A 21479-nucleotide genomic window follows, 5' to 3' on the forward strand; every position below is an offset into this window, starting at 1 on the left:
CGGGACAGTGTGCAAGTGACTTGACAGGGCTGGGGCCACTGGCTTCAAAAGACGAGGCTGCGGCTCTATGCTGAAATGTGTAACGGGAATGAAACTGAAAACCAGCATTGAGGAATGACTTTTTGGTGCACAAATGCAAGCCATGCATTGGATACAAACTTTTAAAGATGATCATTTACCAAACTAGACTAAAAGAAAGAAAAAACACACGTGTCTGTGAAAGCAAAAAACAAATGCATACAAAAACCATTATCAGTCTTACTATGCGTGAAATCCCTCTACTCCATGGCAATTAACCAAAGGTAGTCTTTGCATTTTGTTTGCCCACCAGGAGGCCACAAGTGTTAAAATGATGTTTTCATAGGTAAATAAACCCAGAGCGTTGCAAAATAAATACATATAAACAAAAACAAAACGGTGTTGTCATGTCCTGGTTAATTGCAGGAGCCATACAGAAAAATACCTCACTACCATGCAAGATGTCCACCTCCATGTCAAGATTAATATGAACCACAACCAGCATTAGAGCTCAGAAATGAGCATGTCTACACTGGACATTCTTGGAAAATATAGTGTGTACATAAGCTCCCTCCCAGATGCCTCAGTAAACATTACAGCAATGTGACAAGTAAGTGGTTTTTGGGTTTATAGGAAATGGCAATGCTAAAAAATAAACAAAAATCCAAAAATATGTATATTAACAGTGAAAATAAGCCTAAAACGGGAACCCTTAAAAATAGGAAAATTGTCAATGCAATTAATTTTTTGTATTTTTTTTTGATGGAGTAGGCAGTTTGCCCATGGTGGAAAATAGGACTTTAGTGTTACGTACTACTGCATTTTGTGGGGGGGCTCTCATGCTAACAAATTCAACTTAGGTCTGTGCACCGTCTGAACTCACCTTACATTCTGCTCTCCCAGAGCTCATATTGTCAGCCAGTCCTGTTCAGATAGCTTTGTCTATGAAGGCTGCTGATGTCAGCAGGCTGCAGGGATATTGCCAATCCCTTCCTTTTTGCTTCTCTCAATACATTAAACAGGATATGGGGCCAGTCCACTCATGAAAACATGTGCTTACTCAGAGAATTTTTAATAGACATAAATGCAGCTCCTCTCCCTAAAACTCCCACTCGCCAACAGAAGGATGTGTAAAGCAGTTGTAGAGCACATAATTTACATATACTCTTTGTTAACAGTATTTGTTTGCAAAAGTAATATACCGTCAAAAATAATACAACCACAATCTTGACTCATGAGTATAATATGATAAATTTGACAGAAGACTCTGTACCCAACAAGTCCATATTGCAAAGATGCTTGCAGTATGGACTTGTAGGAGGTTAGAGCATTGAACTGAAGCAGTGTGCAGCCTGCAAATGAAGAAGCAGAGATTAGTTTCACACCCCACTGACAAACTCTTGTGCATTTTAAATACTTTTTACCTTTCAGCATGGAATTAACTTCATTTACCTTAATACTTTAGCTAGCACCACAGAGTAAAAGCAAACTAAAGCTCAAAATACACTTTCAACAAGACAAGAAAGCACTGTAAATGGAACACTGTGTGATCCTATGCACATTATTATTGTGATATTGATTTATCTGGGTAGTGTACCAGGTAGTGGTCATAGCTGCTACACTGATATCTTCAGCTGTAATTTCAGTTTAATTTTAAACATACTGGAAGATGTCTTTGTTCAGTCTCCCTAGCTTGATTTCTGTATCCTTCATTTGAACCCTTAACCTCTCTGAAATGCCCGCCCCTGTGTGATACACCCAAGGCACTTTGAGTGCTGCAACATAATCACTTCCAACTACAGAGCTGCAGTGCAACAGCTTGCCTGGGAATACTGCTTTATTTCACAAACTAGACTTCATAAAAAACAAGGGGTTGATGGGAGAAGAGGGGGGCTTTGCAAAGATCTGGAGAAGAGACTGCAAATGCTCCATTTATCACAAATCACAAAATGCCTGGAGTTATAGCAACTCATAAAAAACAGAATCTAAGAAACAAATAATCTGAAGTTTAAGAATAAGACAGATTTTAATGACGATATTACCAGTTCTGATCATACCCTCCACCACCTCAGTCTGCAACTTTGATGGCCTGGCCTTAAATTTATCTGGTCTCCTGAGAATGCAAAATGCAACCTGAATCTTTTGGTATTAAACATTAACTTTTTTATGAGGAACAGAAAATCACCATAAGCATATAAGAAATCCTTTTCATGTGACTGCTCAGAGGAGAAAGGGGGGAGGGAATGCTAATGAGCCCATCAAGGAAAAATATAACCACAAAAGCAGCAGATCTTAGAGAAGCTCCTTAACTGCACCAGAGCTATAAGACATTGAAATCCTACTAATTCCACTGATGCAAGATGATACAAAAATAAGCATAAACATACGAAGATAGTTTTAAATTTCAAAATGTTCTAAGAAAGATGATATTTTCAATTTAACTGTGTGCATATCATGTTGTACTCCACCGAACTGACTGGATTACTGCTAAAAGATATATGTTAGAGTCACGTCACTTGACCACAGAATTAAAGCATCTGTCATACCGTAATCCAGTACAGACTGTGAAGCCAGTTGATTTCACAGTGAATTAAAAGAGGAAAACAGGAACACAACTGCAGACTGAGGAAAAAAAACATTGTCCTTCTCACTGCAGTTCGGATTTACTAAAAGGTTGTAAACATTTTTTTTTTCAAAACAATTCAAATGTTTTGGATGTGAGCTGTTGTGTATTCCTTATTGTTCCTTGGGTGATTTGAATTTTTCATTTCTGCACGTAAAGACTTTGGTTGTATTAAGATTTTGAATGCCACTATTTGTTTCTTTATTTGTAATTAAAAAAGAATTCTGTTCCATGAGTCTTTTAGTGTTTCAATGGTTGCCTTTCCACAAATGTACTGAATAATCTCATACTCCTTATACCAAGTCAAAGGTTTCCTTTCAAAAGCTGCCTGGATAACTTCAAGCAGAACCACTGCTGCCCAGCTATAATAAGTGATAATAGCAAACATGCTATGCAGTTGCCAATCCACCAATATCTTTCTAAAGAATTCTCTTTTATTCATTTAAAGGTTTGAGAAGTGAAGTATATGAAGTGGAAACAATACCCAAACACAGCTTCAAATGTACACCATTAGCACATAGAAAGTGCACAAATCTCTCCTTTGTTTAATTTTAAGATTTAAGCAAACCAGTATCACTATTTGCATGTGTTTGGCTTTGACTCCACAGGATAAGCAGCATATCATCAGGACTAGAGATGTTTGATGATATCACCACCCATTTCTCTCAGCTGTTTTCAGTGTAATCAACGTGATGGAGGGCAGATCATAATGAGGGCTTGGATACGAAGTGCAAAGCACCCTACTCAGTTATCATCCCTGCAGCTAAAGGTTGAAAGGGACCAAGACGCACTGGAGTAGACTGCCAAACGAGAGACAGACACAATGTAGATAAGAGGGGAGACATCTGGCTCACGTTTTTTAAGATCTGTGAATGAAACAAAAGTCCTGAAAAATGAATGCTTGGGCAGAGAGCCACTGATGTACTTTTTTAATGACAGAGGAAGGTTCACAACCTCCAGAGACAGACACTGTTATAGGAGAGTTTGAGGATGGTAAATAGCTCCCAGCAGCTAAACTATAGACACGGGTATCCAATGTGAGAACACAGACAAGCATGCTTCTCATCTGTTTGGAAGCCAATAAATCACCTAGCTTCAAAGTGCCAAGCTCCCCCTTTTCCCAGAAGTCCATGTAACTTAGGTTTAAAGTAATGGATTTCTGGTTAGTGATGTATTTTAACAAAGTTTTGAATAATGTATAGAGATTAGCATAACTGCACTTAATACTGAACTGACTCCCTGTCATTTAAGTGCACTGTCCACTTTATAACTGGAAGAATTCAATGCAGCACATTAAATGAAACTAAAAATGCGATCTTATTTTAATGAAAATTACACTTTAGTCAGTTTCTGTTTTAGCTGAAAGCTATAAACTATTTATCTGAAAGATGTGCTAATTTAAATATGACAAAAATGATGTGCAAATCTATATTAACCAAAATATATTATCAGCTTCTGGTTAACTAAAAGAACGGCACTATATTCAATTAACTGATTAAATGTGATAAACTATAACTGCAGTAAAAGTTGTCTCCACTGGCATGGGTAGTTTCTTGTGTAGGCATGATCCTTACTCTGAAATTCCGTATTACATCAACCAGGATAGAGAAACACTGCACCATTTCAACAAATATTTTTCCACAAGTAAATAAACAACAAATTCCAGTCTATAAAGCACATTCTCATATGCCAAAGAAGGAAAGTAATATTAAAATAGATTCCTTATCACAATGAATGAAAAGCTTCTCTTCCAAGACCCCTTCATTTCTTTTTCAATCCATTACAATAAAAAAACAAAGACATATTTATCAATTTTAACAATTTCTCTCTTTTTTGGGGGCTTAAATATTATCAATGGAAATTTCTACATGTTTTCCCCTGTTTATTTTGTAATGCATATGAGAACTAATTTGTACTGAAGGAAGAATGATCACTACGGACACTGTTTTTCAACAAAGAACGCTTAAAATATTTTTTATAACTTATATTTTAGTCACACCATCTCGCTTATAAATAATTTCCTAAAAAGAAGGACATCTGAGACACTACTTAAAAACAGTTAAATCAGTAATATATCCATAATGGGATTTGTTAAGCAGACTGAAAAGGCTCCAGCACTAGAAAGAACAGCTTATATACACATCATACTATACATTGCTACTACATACATTAGATACTATACACTGCCAAAATAACGACATCTAATTTAAAAGCACTACGCAACTAGCGATGATTATGCCTTATAAATATTCCTTAGTAAACATGTCTCATGTGCCTGATCCCCTGTGACCTGCAGGTCCCAATTAAGGCTTTATTGTGCAAAACGAAGAGGAAAAACTCTGCAAAACTGCAAAATGGACAGCAGTGGGAGTCTTGAAACTGCTCACACAGGGACTGTGATCTTTATTAAGGTGGGAAGCAATCTCTTAAATACTTCCACCATTTCCTTCTTGTGGTAAACTCCCTTGAACCACAGTTTAGCCAGCAACCCTAAAAACTGTTGACTGATCATGTCTGGGGCTGTGATCATGCAGACACACCCAGGCTACTAAAGCAAGAAAAACTTTTGCCGGCAAGGGATGTCCTGCCTTTATGTGTGTGGAAACTGTTGATGGGTCCCATTGTCTGAAGCACTGCTAACCTAATTGGGACCATTATAGAGTAAGGGAAATGCAATTACTGGGGTGACCCGTCAAGTGTAGTCGTCAAGTGGTGCAGCACAGAAACATGCAAAAACATGGTTTCAAAGGCAATAACAGGCAAAGAGTGTATACAACCAAAAGGGTTTAAACATGTGTTGCTTGTGTAAAACGAAATTAAAACTCAATATTTACTACTCTTATTTTATTCGTGATGCCACCACACTTACCAATAGGAATTTTCTAAAAAAGCTTAACTAATTTATGCTGCTGTAACAAGGGGATTCCAAAACTCGCAGGAATCAAACGTGGACTAGTACATATGTTACCAACAGAGAAACAGCACAGAAAAGTGCAGCTCAGGACAAAGGTTTTAAGTACAGCAACACCAGCAAAGCCACATGGGACCATTTGCACTTGCAAATGAAAGTCATTCAGGGCCTTCTGACGCCACAAAAGGAGGCATTGTGCCTGTCAGCGAGCCTCTCTCCGCCTCTATAAGCTATTGTTGAGGATACAGAATGACACCCCTGGGATCCAAACAGGACGAGACAGTGGACTGATTGAAAGGATGCTGAGTCAAGTAATGCAAGAAAACAGACCTTGATTAAAAGGGAGTATGGGCCACTGACTATGTTCTGTTTTACCAGTTAGTTTGAAGAAAGAATATGATGATATACAGTAGAACTGAAGGGTTCACTGATTATATTTACTTGTCTTGGAACAATCTGAGATTTATGTGCAGAGTGTGCAAAGATTCATTTATATACAATTCCTTTAATTATTATAATTACTAATTAATTATAATTACTGCATAATGTTTTTCACTCATTGACTATGTCTCATGGGTTAGTTGAGCTCTAGAATGTAAACATCAAGCATTTGATATTGTATTTGTGTTACTCTGATTTTGAGTAAATTTGCAAGGATATATGCAAGGCTCAATAATTCAGAAAAGTATCAAACTGCTCTGAAACAGAAATCACTTGTTTTCCTGCCATAGTAAAATATTTACCTTTGATATACATGGAATTTCCAATTCTGCTCTTATTCACTGTGAAATCCACACTTGGCTTTGCCACCACTGTCAATTTAGGGATGCCTTTCTAAGGGAAATGTTTGTGGAAAGCTCTTTCTCAGATACAAACTAATCAGTCAAGGACTGTGGACCTACCTGGGAGAGTCCCTTGTATGGAACATTATAGATGGAATCAGCACAAAAGCAAAGACAAGGAGCACTGGGCATCCAGAACCTCTTTGTTAATAAAAAGCAGACATTGAGCATGGGTCAGTGATCAGAGGTCAGTGACGTTTAATCGCAACATCTAACAGAAAGCACTATAATTCCTAGGTGAAATGCATTTTTTTGTAAAAAGGATTCAGTGTCTGTTTTTAAGCAATCATAAAGTGAAAGTTTACGAAAAGCATTCAGCAGATTTAGGATATTATAGTACACTGTTTGAATCCACAGTATTATTAAGAAAGGTTTAAGAATGTCAATATCAAATACAGTAATTGACAAAAAACACCTTAATATTAACATCACAATTACAACAGTATTTATAATAATAAATTCAGTTCTGGCATGTACATTTTTTCTACATGGAAAAATTTAGAGTTCATTTTAAATTAAAATCCACATTTCCAACTTTATAGTTTAAATAATTATAGTCATAGCTGTGGTACACTTTACATATACAGTATATATAGTATATTTGACCTTGCCTATGGAAACAAACAAACCCATGGTCTTTCCTGGGACTGCCAGGTTTTTCCTGAAAGCTGACAGTCTCTTTCCTCTTTTCCATTAGCAAGAGTTATAGGACGTCACAGGAGAGCTGCAAATAAGCAGCTCTTGGATGCAATAGCATTCGGGCCCACTGCTCCACATTTCAAGCCTTTAGCAGGCAAACTAACCCTCTTATACCATAAAAGGGGACCTCAGTAATTAAGTATTCAAATCCCTAACAAACAGGCATGTAACTGTTTTTTATCACGAAAACTATTTCATCTGACAGCCTGCTCTCTTGCTCCTGGTGCCCATTCCTTTGCTGACTCAATACAAAGGAGCACCGTGGGACACATACTTAACCAAACACCACACCACACACTATGCAAGCAAAATACACAACAAGTCAAAATACCAGGAAGAATACAGGAATTCTGTAAGACTACTGTATATGCCCCCTTATAATTAGCATGTTAAGTAACTTTATCCCTCAGAAACCTCATAGGTATATAATTTAGTCATTTTGTAGCCAGCCACAAAACCAAAAGGAATTTTAAACCAACACGCTGTTTATGTAATGCATGTGAACACAGCCATATTATTGAGTACAGTCATTACCAGCTAACTTTGTGAATAAAGGAACTCTACCCATTTAATCCTTAACATAAGAACAAACACAATGTCTCAAGATCGGTACACTGGAGAAAACACAGTAAAGCTGTTGTAGTTTCCATGCAGTTTATTGGATAAATGCCTTATGGAAAACTTTTTTAAAATGTAGCTATCAACACTACACTGCCACTTGAATATACACACAAAACACAAGTTTATAAGTAAGGCCGCATAAAGTTCTGTGTCCATGACTTTCTGAGAGAATTGAAGTTTAGGCATAGGCTGGTTACCATACCTGAAAGGAATGGCAATACTTATTTTACTATCTGCTATGAAACCAAATTTCCCACCACTGCAGTTTCTGTAGTGATTACTGTAAGCTTCTCGCTCATAAGCTCTATCTTCCAATAGGCAGTGAGAAAAGCTACCAATACCTTTAAAATATAGCTGATCATTTTACTTCTACATTCCCTCTCATACCTGTGAGTGAACCCCCACAAAACTGTATTTCAAACCTTTACTTATTACAGCTTACATTAAAAATACTAGCTGAAAATTTCAAATAGCAGTTTCGCTAAAAAGTTTCTTTCATTTTCTATTTTGTGTCACCATACCTATGTAGAAATACAATGTCTGAGTATACTTAAAAAACTCTCCTCATGCAAAAGATCAATTTCCAAATGTCAGTTGCCAGTAACATTTATTTTAAGTGTTCTGTATATCACTGCTAGCCTAAGTGACAAAGAATACTCTATTTCATGCCAAAAGACTAAAGTAGTTATTTTCTGTACAGAAGGCATCTTACAAATGCACAGCTCAGTATTTAGCCCCACTAAGAGACATGGTGGACAAATCAAGCAGTTACTGTAAGTAAGCAATAAACTTTTTCCAAGGCCTTTGAACTCCCACTTGAAAATATGTAGGGCACCAGGGGTCCAGGGAATTATTCACAAATTAAACACGAGTGGCACGGCAGTGGGTCAGACAGTGCAGTATTGCATTTCAGAGCACTTTGAGCCACACCTCAATCCAAACTAGACTTGTTTTAACCCAGTCCACCCCCCCACCCCCCCCATACACACATTTCAAAATTATACCAGATGTCACATCAACAGTACTATTTGGCATTGGAGACAAGGAATGTTAGAAATTTTGGAAAACATTTAGAATTGAGGGCAGTCAGAGACATTCAGAAGTAAAAAGGAAAAGTAAAACAAAATGATCTGATTAAGACATTTCCATGTACTCTGCTTTTTCTTAATCTTTTCTGCTTCCTAAGAGTACTTGACTGTGACGGTATTGAGTATATAAATAGAAACACAATGCAATATAACGTACTACACTGATATATTACCTGTACTGGGAAATTCCATTTAGAAACTTTCTTGCAGGAATTTTAGTTAGCACACAATTTGAAGAGAGTTAAGCTGGATGTGTTATGCTCTTATGTGACAGAAAGCTATTTTCATTTTTCTTCAGTTCACCTCATACCCTATTCACATGATTTTATTCCAACGAAAACCTGCGCTGTAAATGCAGCTGCTTCAAAACCGATTTCAACTTTAATATCTGCTGGAGAACTGTTAACTAAAAAATATTATTTGGATTTCACCCAAAAGACATCTGAGTTCTGCAAATGATAAGCACAGGCTTCTGATATCTCAGATGTTTTAAAAGGATTAATGCTAAACGTAAAAATATATATATATAATCAAGGTTGGGTGGACAGTCTCACTTTAAGTAGTTCAGGTGGGTAGGTGCGTCAGCATGCATAGACTGCAAAGGAACAAGTAATAGGTTAAATCCAGGAGAAGACCTATTAGTTGTTCCTTTGCAGTCTCACTTTAAGCTGTGAGGCAGAGTCACTGTCCAGTTTTAAGAGACTAACCTTGAATGCTTTCCAGGTTCTTTGTTCTAGTGCCTTTCTTTATCCAGACAAATGTTTCATAGGTGAATGTCAATTATAGAATTGCTGTTTCCTGAAAAGTCTTTTGTAATTAGACCTATGAGATCATCTTTCCGTCACAAACATCCTGTATGGAGCAGAGGCCACAATCACAGACCTTACCTTCCCACTAGTTTAATGCCAGTTTTGTACTGTTTTTTGCATAAGCTTATCTCACTTCTTTGTAGAAGCTCATGTCCCATTATGCTTTTACAAATGAAGCCAATGTAACAGATTTCAAAAAGTGTTATTCAGCAGAGATTTATGTTAAAATTAATGAAGAACATAACAGAGTACCAAACTAACATAAACAATAATTTAATAAGAGGCAACAGCAATAATGCTGTGTATCCTGAACATCTTGTCCGCAGAGATCAAAGATGCCAAATAATACTCATTATGTCACTACATAATTTCACTGTATTACACATTCCAACCCGATATATAAAAAAAAACACTTTTCCCAGCTGAAATATTTAACCTCATTTAACCTCACATAACCTCATTCTTGAAAAATATTAAATTTTTGCCTGTTGGCCTTGTGTTGGCTTTATCATTTACCAGATAATTTAACTAAAGTCTGAAATAGTCTGCTTTCCAGCAGATTTTATAAACACACTTTAAAGTTTAATTGTAAACTCTACCTAATTTAACAAATTTAAATTTTGTTAAATTTAGTAGACAATACGAAATTGCCTATGGTGTTATGAATTGCCTACTGTGAAGTGTTATGAAAACAGATGAGCACTTTGTCATTTAAGGTGAGATTTATCAGTTAAGGTTCCTTCAAAACATGGCCTTTTTTAAAACTGTAACAATATTCTATTGGGAAATTAAAGATATGCTAAAAGGTATATACTTCTTTAAATTGCACAGTGATTTCAGAAACACTCGCTCAGCTGCTACAAAACAAAAAACTGGCAAAATAAACTAATATGTCATTCTGCAGTGCCCCCCTCACAAAAGAACTTAAGCAGAAAGCTGTAACTTTCTGCATTATGAAACATCAGCTCTCAGTAATGAGGACCAGATGCCCAGCTTATATAAAGAGATGAAACATTCAGGCAGTATCTTGGACAGGGCAGTATTTTGATCTCACTACATAAAACAAATTAAAATCAATTGCTCTTCAACTGTATTGGTCATAATATAGGATTATTACCCAAATAACCCAGAGTGCTTTTTTTCCAGTGAATATTACAAAACAAGACAGATTCTCCATGTTGAGCATAGTTGCATACTTTTTTTTTTACTTTGATGTATGATTTACATCACATTCTTTTCAATTATTAGGAAAAAATAAGAATCTAATATCAACCTAGAATTTCTTGAAATATTCCAATTTGCTTTGCACAAGCACCTTAGACACACATATAAACACTATTAAAATAACACCTTAGACAAGGTCTATGAAATGAACAGATGGGCTTTCAAATTACATTTTCTAGCAAAAGAAAAATATGTTTCTAATGTGGGATATCTCATGCTTTTATAACCACCTGGTAGCTTTTTTAAACACTACACCAGTTATCTGAATGCCAATCAAATGAAGGGATTTAGATCATGTTAACCTGAAAACACATTGGGTAAGCTTTCAACATGTCCACAGCTACACCTGCTCACTTATAAAGTTCCATGACCTTAAAAACAAATTCCTGAAATGGAAATGATTTTTAAAGTGAGTGAGAAAAAATATATGTGAGGCATTTTGTAGAGCTTGAAGCTGAATTCAATAGATTTGACTCACCCGTTACAATTACACACCTACTTTTTAATTCAATACAAATAAAAAAAATTGCTTCTGTCACTTTACTTGTGCTTTTCTATAGGTTTAAGTGAAAGAGTAACTGGATTGCTCATATGTGATGAGTTATCTGCAGAGAATGAAGCTGTCATCAGCTCTTGGCCTTGAATTATTCAGTGTTACTGTCATTAGCACTATCTTAATCATAGAGTGCCTGGTGCTTGGGTATGAAGACTGGACATATGGAAAATGTCAACCATGAGTTAATCTACGTAAAGGTAGATTTAATCAAATAAGTGTTTAGGAATAATAATATTTTCGAGTCCACACTACAGTACTACACATGTTTAGGTACTCTTAGGCTTTTATTGTATCAATTCAAATTAGGTTGTTCTTCCACAATTTGTACAGTGTAAATTGGATAGTAGTCATGGATTACTTTTTCAAAGCCAATCATTAATCACAAGCACAATTACCAACAACGTTGTTGTTCACATGCTCAGTGTATGTAATGTATTACTATGCAACAAATAAGGACAACTACAACTAGCTAGTAGCGCTATCATACTATACATTAACCTGAATGAAAAGGCAACTGTGCCTCATTTAAATGCTAAAAAAGCTTCCTATAAATTAAAGGTAATTTCCTATAAAGAAAAGGTAAATTAAACATTATGTGAGTTGTGCTGACTCAACTTAAAAGAGACATATATTTTAGAACTTGAAGACTAAATATGTAACCTGAAGGTAGTGCTACGGTATGGGGGATAAGGTTTTCAATAATGGTCACCAAGCAAACTGTTGATTACACGCTATTACTCTGAACATATGAACAAAATATTACCAAAAAAAGAAATCGAGCTTTTTTTTAGCGAAACCTAACAACGCACAATCAACGTTAATTATGAAATCATGTCTATTTTGTGTTAAAGCTATCTATGTAAGAAACTCCACTAAATGCACAAATTAGGCATTTTCAAACATCTGAGTTAACTCGTGTTTTTGATAATACAAACATTCCGAATACAATGAGCCTAACCCGAAATCACGTCAATTAAAATGATATTTTTTAGTTCTTTGAACTAAATAAAAATAATCTCTTCAACCACCTGAAACATGATATCATGAGTTAAGAGTGGAAAGTAATTTTCTTCATAATAAGATAGCTTGAGGCTGGGGATATAATGAAAATCGAGCTATCGACTAAAAAAAAAGTCATGTTTAATGTAACTCGCCGTCAGAATGCCGGACGGAGATGGCACCTCTTAGGCTACAGGATAGATAAAATTAAACGGCGGTATACTTCTGTTAGTTCTGATAAACTAGAGAAATTTACCCCAGACCATGCTAATTTGAAGTGCTCAAAACTGCCGCCGTTTATCTGCGTAAACATTCGGATTCCATCAAATAAAATAGTGATCCCAAGAATCTCCAGAAATAGTGATCCCAAGAATCTCCAGAAACACAATTGTTAAGATGTGTTCTGCATACAGTTCACCTCTGATGTAGTAATGCATCAGTAATGTCTTGAGTTTATAACCTATATTAACACTAGCCAAACTACCTTACTTTAGTTTGACAAATTTACCTAGACAACACACATTTGTGCAACCTCGTTAAAAAAATACTATAGCAGTCCTTTCAGCAGTGCAACTACAACTAAATTCCTAACAAATTACTTAAAAAGTCTCACACAAGAGTTGAGCTTTAACACGTCCAATCATAACAAATGATGCATTTTAAATTCACTTTTGGAAAAACTAGTATTAAATATATAAATGTCAACTCACTATTTTACGATCACTTGTGTTTGAGAGTCGTATTATAACATAGGATTTACTTTAAACAAACAAAAAAATCATAACACGACAAACTTAATTTACAGTACTGTATTATTGTTCTGAATGGGTTTTTCCTGTACTGTATACGCGAAATCCAAACTAAAATTGTGGCATATTAACAGTATTTTTTTTTCAAAATACATGACAACACTAATGTTATACTCACCCAAAATCAAACAGAAGATGTCCATGCAGATTAGCAATTTCCTCTTGCTGTTGTCTTTGCCGTTATTGTTATTATTTAACGTAGCTGTTCCTCCGTTCCTGGTCTCTGGTGCCATTGCTTTTTCGTACATGTAGTTTTGCATTTGAGAAAACTTTCTCTTTATTTAAAATCCAAGACAAAAATACGGGAATCGCACTCTAGTATGTGTACAGCGAGTCAGCCCTAAATCTACTTTTCAACAACGAAAACTCGTCGTGTGAAGTTCTAAAAAACTCTCTAACTTACAGTAACTGTACTTCTACCAGCAAAGTTTACCTTAGTTATGGACCGATGTGTTTTCCGTTTGTTTAAGCTCCTTATTTTATTCAACACCAATGTCCCGTTTTAAGAAAAAATGAAGAAACCTAAGAAGCTTGAGCTGTTGCAGGCTTCTTCGATACGTCCCCGTCGCTGTAAGAAACAAGAAAAAAGTGGACTACTTCTAGATTATAATGAATGGGGGATTCTGTGCAACTCTCGTCCGTACAAATGGTTTGAACCGAGCGGAGCACTCTGAACTGCATGCTGATCGCCTTCTGTTTTATGAATCCTTCTTCCTCCTACTTCCCCCCCGCACTTAGTAACCCAAAACTAACTCGGCCCCCTTTAGTAATTGCCTCCACATTTACAAGGAGTCCAACTTGGAGAAGAAATTCCAAGTTTTCATGGGATTATATACTGTAACAGCACTCCCAGCGGCCAAAATGCGGATGCGGTTCAGTCATCAATACCATGTTATTTTTTAATGATGAAAACTATTTCTATAGATAGCAGAAAATAAATTCTACTTTTTAAAACGTTCGTATTTAAATTTAAAAGAGCATGCATATTTTTATTAATTATAACTTTTTCAAATCTGTTATCAGAATATAGGGAACTTAAACTGTGACATATTGTATGTAAAAAATAAAATGTTTTGAAAACACCCACTGATAGCTGATGTGTGGTGAGCGTTCTGGCGCACTATGGCTGCTAAGTGTAAGCAATTATTAATAATAATAATTATTTTTATACTAAAATACTTTGAAAGTGAGTACCTGCGGCTGTTTTTTTGCCTTATTAGCCATACATACAGTATAACATTGGGACTTACGTTTTTCTGCTTTTTTCCTGAACACAACTATTCTAATTGTTCTAGAACTATTTTTTCTGATTAATAACGAATTAATATATCTTCTGAATAAATATATTTGTTTAGGTCTCAAACACAAAAGAAAAATAATTTCTGTCTTTTCTAGCCTGCAAGGAGAAAAGCTGTTAACATGTAAGTTATATGGTGAATATTGAGTTCAGTGTCATTCTCAGGGTAAAAGAATTTAGCACCTCAGTTATGCATACTGAGCTACATTTATATTATGGTGCATAGTCATAGTAAAGTCTAACACCACGGTTGTTTGGGGAACCCTGGTTCATTAAATTTTAAGAGAGCATTCAAACAAAATGCAAGGTTACTGTTGTCATCATCATTATCATAGCAACAACACTTTCTAGCCCAATAGATTCCAAGGCACTTGACATATAGGAGGATACACATCTACCACTGGAGTTAAGTACACATTTGGGTGACAAATGCAGCCACTGTGCACTACCTAGCAAATTAGGTCAGAAAGTGAGAAGCTACTTCACTGAGGGAGAATTTATGAATACTAGATTGTATAAACACTGAATTTACTTAGGACTCAGCATTAACACTGACATCATCAAATCACTGATGACCAATTAGGCAGGATGTTAGGTTAATATCTCATCTGAAGGATTGTAGCTGGTACAGCACAGTGCTGTCAGTAGCAACACTAGGGTATTGGTCACCACAGCAGAGCATTGGGATTTGGAAATTCTGGTCCAGAGGGAAGAGTGTCAACAACTTGTGTACAAACAAAACCACTTACAACAGCAATGTCTTTTTCCTTAGGGCTGTATCACCACATTACAGACCAGTTTCATTCTTGCTTAACTTCTGAGACCTAACAAGATCAGCCTACAAGACAGCAATGCTCCTCTAGACCCATAATCATGGCATGGTGATGCCTATATCAATGGGACTGCAGTGAAGAGGGTCAGCAGTTTTAAGTTCCTGGGAGTTAACATTACAGAGGACTTAACCTGGACCCACCACACCAACATCATGGTCAAAACAGCACGGCAGCGCCTATTCTTTCTCCACAGGCAAAAGACGTTTGGTATGGCATGCCATCACATATCCAGGCCAGCTTCTACAGGTGCACTTTTGAGAGCATCCTGACTGGTTGCATCACTGCCTGGAATGGGAACTGCTCTGCCCAGGATCGCAAAGTACTGCAGAGGGTGGTGAAGTCAGTGCAGCTCATTACCGGCTGTGAGCTACCAAACACCCGTGACATCTACTCTGCTAGATGTCTGAAGATGTCCTGGTCCATTCTCAAGGACCCCAGTCATCCCAGTCACAAACTGTTTTCCCTACTACTGTCCGCTAAACATTACCGAAACATTCAGTCAAGGTCCAACAGATTACGGGACAGCTTCTACCTCCAGGCAATAAGGCTGGTAAATAGCCAACCTGCTGTCAGGCAGCAGTTCTTTCCGGGCCCTATGCAGACGACACGATCTGGTGAAGATCTTGGTGAAGACACAGTAGGAATAAAATCATGCAGGAGAAGGGATGTAGACAAGAGGGCATGTCCAAGGAGTGCAGGTGTCCAGGGGAAGTGGGTCCGGGGCAAACAATCCATATAGGAAATCCAAACGGGTAATCAGAAACAAAGGTAGAAGTCCATGGCCAGGCGATCCATCCAGGGGGAACAGGAACCGGGTCGGAACCGGCGAGGGGAATCAGGAACAGAAAGTTAAAAGCATAACGGAGCCAGACGCAGCAGGACCCCGGGCTCTCATGAAACGGAATTCAATGAGGAACCAGGAGTAAAGTCTGCGTCTGGCTTTTAAGGGGGAACGGAAATAGGGAACAAGTGCAGGTAATGGGAGAAAACACTGAAGGGCTGGAGCGCCCTTAAGAGGAGGGGTTTGCGATCGTGACACCTGCAGCTCCTTTAGCAAATCACCTGTAATGGCTACATGGACATACAGTTTTCATTCTATTCATCATACTGCACTACTTGGACATACACATACTGTACATAGATTGCATACACCATGGACACATAGCAGCTCTATTCATATTGAGTATTGTCTGAGTTTATTTTATTCAATTTCTATTGTACTATTATGTATTATTATTATGTAACCATTTTTAACCTTTGTAAATTTTGTGATTTTTACCCCCCCCCCCCCCCCCACTGAACACGTAGAAAAGACATTTTATTGCCAGCAACCACTGCTGCATGTTGTATTGTTGTGCATTTGATAAATAAACTTTGATTTGATTTGATTTGGTGTCAGAATAAAAACCCAAGGAACTATTGCCCATGGTGAAAATTTTTCAAAAAGAAATTTCGTTACAGAATACAAGGCCCTAAGTCCCAGAGGGAGTTGGACCGCAACTGTCACATTTATTCAACAGAAGTGGATATATATGGAGGCATAACCAACGTCACACGTAGGCAGAAGTCTTCAATAGATGTCCCATGACAGAAGGCCCAGGCTAAAGATAATGTCACGCCCTCTGCAGCCAGAGGGCCCTCCTTCTCTGTCCTGTCCCTGGTCTGCTGTCCTTCCGGTCCCTCTCTTTCCCTTGGGCTATATATTTCCGGGTCTTGCACTCTGTCCTCGCTCAGCATTGACGTTCGGATGTCCTGAGACCCGCCTAGCACCAGGGTGCCCCACGTCCGCTCCCTGAGGGCATAGGTTTCTATACGGCATTCCTGAACTCTTTGCACTAATGAGCCTGAGCCTTTTTCCCGTCTCGCCGCTACGCATATGGGTCTTTTCCTGCTCTCCTACTCCCCACGGTTAGTCCCTTTGGACATCCGTGACAGATAAAGTCCATAAAGTCTTAGCAAGGTAAGCCCACAGGCCACCAGAATAGCAAAAGAAACAATTCTCAAAAACCACATGGATAACATTGATAAACCACTTAAAAAGTAGTGTTTGAATGTCGCTACACCTGGTGTCCACAACATAAAGGACACAAAGAACTGTTTCGGTGTCCAAAAGGGTGCATTCTGAAACATTTAACCATTAATGCTATGACTGAATTGGTAACCCAATCAGAGCACAGCAGTTGGAGAGTCAGAAGTCATTGCCTGGTAAATATGAAGGGTTGACAGGATTGTTGAGACCAATAGCACCAACGATGTTCTACAATGGTAACAAGGAAGCATGTATCCTTCAAATTGATGGACAGGGCAGCTGGTGTGTCTTAGAGCTTTTATTCACTAAATGGGGAGCAGCTGAAGTTTTGCCACTGGGGTGGTTACTGGTGTGTGATCAGATGGCAGACATCTAACTAACATATTCTATCTTGTGAACTTGTCTCCTTCTTGTTTGTTTAAAAAAAGCAACATATGCTTGGAAACCAGAATGCTATAGGCATAATCTGGACTTTGGCAGCAGAGGTAAAAGTCAAGACCACCCTCAGCCAGGAGTTTGTATCTCCAATGATTATGAGGATGGAAAGCCCATGGACTGGAGGATAAGAGGAGGACACGGATAATGCTATATGTAGCACATATAACTATGGATCTAAAAAGTTCCCTTAGTACTCACATGGTACTGAAGAAATAAAAGAGAGGGACATTAAAACAAAGCAAAGCAGTCTCAGCACTAAAGAAACTTACAGGAATACCAGAGACCTTTGCAGTATGTACAAGAAAAATCAGAGACACTGCTACAATCACTCTGATCGCAGCAACCACAGTAAGGGCAGAAGGAGATGCTAATTCCATGCTAAGGTATGGAAAGAAAGGAGCAACTCAGCAGCCCAGTAGAGGGGTGAGCCAGCTTTTTGCATACGATTTCTGCTGTGTCTAATAGAATTCACAACTCTGAGCAAAACATGGAAGTAAAGCAGTGATAAAGCAAAAATAGCTCAACCATGCAGAAAAAGAAGGTCTTAAGATCCAATTGGATAACTTTGTATGTGACTTGGCATTTTCCCATGAGGTAATAGTTACATTCTGTCTGATTGAAAACCTTATTTTTCAGAACTATGGAACCAGCTCCCCAGCCTTGTTGTCAAAGCTGGTACCTAAGCTTCTTTCAATAAACAACTGGAAGGGAACCTTGTGTCACTTATCTTTTAAAAAACGAAACAAGGTCAATGGGCCCCTGTCATTTGCAAACCTTATGTAAACTTCAATAGAATAAAGGATATGTGCTGCCTGTCACATACTGTAGGAATAATTTTAGACAGAGGAACTTCTTTTTCTAAGAAGTGTTATGTTCTTTACTCTCTTATTCACTGGAACACTGTTACTGACATAAATAGCTTAATACAATCAAAAAGTACTTACTTAAGAAAGTAAATACTGCTTCAGCACATGTTTTTCTATGCATTTAAATAGTTTATCAGAATAACACAGTGCTGTACTGTGTTAAGTTTGGCACTTTAGTTTATTTAGCAATGTGGGCTCCAATTTACAAGTAGGACAAAGGTGCCATCTAATGTCAACAATAAGTTTTACATCCGACACATGCAAGTAATCTTTGATATATTACTTCTTGCATTGCATCAATGAAAACATCAAAATTCAACTAAAATTAAGTTTAAGTTAACAGGTATGGAAATTAAGTTTAAAAAAAAGATCATGAAAAGAAAAAACAGACTTCTAAGAAATTAACCACACTCATTTAAGAGGAATTTGTTGTGGATTATCTTTCTTTTCCAATAAGCTGTTTCACAAGAGGAAAAGAATGTAAGATGGTAAGCACTCAGGTGAATTATTCAGCAAAACATCTTTTCTAATGATATATTTAAACAGATTTATCCATTTTTGTTTGTTGTAAAGTAATCATTGCAAGTAAAGTAAAATAAATGCTACAAATGCTTTGTGATTAAATGGGGACAATAACATTTGCAATAAGCAAACATAAAAATCAATACCTGGATAGTGGCTAATAAGAACAGTCCATTTAGCCCATTTACCTTGTTCGGTAGTAGCTATTTCACCTGCGGATCACCTACTAAAAATACATTTGTACAAATACTTAACATTATCAATGTCAGGGTAATGGTGTATTTTTAGAAAGTTTTAAAAATACAAGCATAAAATAACCTTGGTTGGACAATAAACTATGAATTTTCTTACTTGTTTGTACCTTCCAACTAATCAATTAACATATTAATTTAATTTCTGTGCAATGTGGTGAATACTTTACTAGATATTAAAGGTGAATCAATTTAGACCAGGTCATCGTAGCATTTTACAAGATGTCTGTCTATGGATAACTTTAACTGTACTTGGACCAAATTGTACTGAATTTACTATAATATATGTACTTGAACACATGGACAACAGCATCAACATTACTAACAAAAATGAATAATGATAATGATAGAAGTACAGTTACCAGAAATTTACAAACAATGCTGCACAGCAGTATACAGTACTTCTGACAAGACTCAAATGAAGTCTTCAATCTAGCTGGTGGACAGGACCTTCTCCTGCTTCTTCAAGTGGCAAGGTGGCTGTAAAATTTCAGTTAAGGTCACATCTCTCTGCCTCTCAGAGTAAACAGTACCTCAGATATTACACAGAGCTGACCTGCTCACAGCCTAAGTTAATTTTTAGTTTCATTTGGAAAGTTTTAATTAAAATGCACAATTTAATAATTTTTATATTGTGCCTTTCCTGTTAGGACATCACAAAACAATTTACAATAGAGGTAACAAATCAGAAGAGCACATTAGTACAAATCTTGTCCTTTAACTAATTTAATCAAATTAATAATAAACTGATTGTTCTATAAAAAATGGTGTGAAAATAGCTCTGCATCTTTGTGTCCTCTGTGATAGACTGATGTTCCATCCAGGGTATATCTGTGACCCTAAACTGGATAAGTGGATGTTGAAAGTGATTATGATTTTTTGCTAAACAACACTGAGAATCAATTCAATCTTCAACAGACAAACAAGAACCTATTGTTGACTTCTGTTGTGTTATCTTAGTATTTTGGAAGCAGTTGGGCTGTTGGACATTTTACCTTCTACTGGTGGATGCTGCACATTGGTGGTGGTGGAGGGGAGTCCCCATTACCTGTAAAGCGCTTTGAGTGGAGTGTCCAGAAAAGCGCTATATAAGTGTAACCAATTATTATTATTATTATTATTATTAATCCTAAATGAATTTGAATGGCGAATTGTGCTTTTCCAAGTGTCAGCTCACAGTTACCATTCTTGCACATGCAGAGGGGAAGAAATGTCAGCTGACCTGCTCAGCTTCGAGCCACTTGTGTTTTAATGTCACAGGCACCACAGTTCAGGAGGTTCGGTGCCAATTAGAGAGAGGATCATCCCTCGCTGACAGCACTGCATTCCTGCACTCAAGCTACAGGAGGTGCTGTTCCACCAAGAGCCGAGAACCCCGACTGACTAATCCCACACTTCCCTCAGAGTTATTCGGGCTGTGAAATCCCTTGTGGACAAGTGAAAACACTCAGTCTACAGCTTAAGTGCCTTTCTGGTTGAGCTGCACAGAGGGACATAGCTAAGATAATATTCAGAAGTATGTGAAGCACTGCAAATGCCATACTACTTTGTGTATAAACATGTCTCCAGTGTGATTTATTAGCATGACATAGCTGAAGATGAGCAGTACCTTTGTTTTCCTTACCGTCAATGCTCTTAAAGTCCAACAGGTAACTGCGATTGTCCACCTGATAAAGCTGAAGGCTTTAATTTCCTGTTACAGGAACTCTCAGGTGATAAGCATTCACAACCTGCAATTCACATTAAAGATTGACTCAATAGATGCCAAAAGAATAAGATTGCAAACACAGTACCAATACATTAAATGAGTAAAATGGAAGTGCATAAGTATGTAGTGTGTAGGTACGGTGCCGTATTTGCCCCCTTATTGATTTCCTCTATTATTGCACATTTTTGACACTGAAGTTATCCTACACCAACTGGCACTGTGTGAAAAAGTACTTGCCCCCTTAGTTAAATCAACCCAATTAAAATGATAATTTAGAGTCAGCTGATTGAATACAGCCAGGCTTGATTACAGCCAGCCCTGCTCAATATAAACCTC

At 37.3% G+C, this 21479-nt stretch overlaps 1 protein-coding gene across 2 annotated transcripts in view; it reads right to left on the minus strand.

Annotated features, from left to right (window-relative positions):
* The window catches only part of plpp3 (phospholipid phosphatase 3), a 44268-nt gene extending 30334 nt beyond the window's left edge, over positions 1-13934 (minus strand). The window contains exon 1 of one of the 2 annotated variants that reach the window (XM_015355794.2): positions 13318-13934. In XM_015355794.2, coding sequence (XP_015211280.1) covers positions 13318-13459 — 142 coding nt within the window. In that variant the 5' untranslated portion in view covers positions 13460-13934. The remainder of the gene's footprint in view (positions 1-13317) is intronic. The other variant, XM_006634999.3, reaches the window with a different exon arrangement.
* Between the last annotated feature and the right edge of the window lie 7545 nt (positions 13935-21479).

Source organism: Lepisosteus oculatus, chromosome 9 (assembly GCF_040954835.1).
Source record: "Lepisosteus oculatus isolate fLepOcu1 chromosome 9, fLepOcu1.hap2, whole genome shotgun sequence".
Lineage (NCBI taxonomy): Eukaryota > Metazoa > Chordata > Actinopteri > Semionotiformes > Lepisosteidae > Lepisosteus > Lepisosteus oculatus.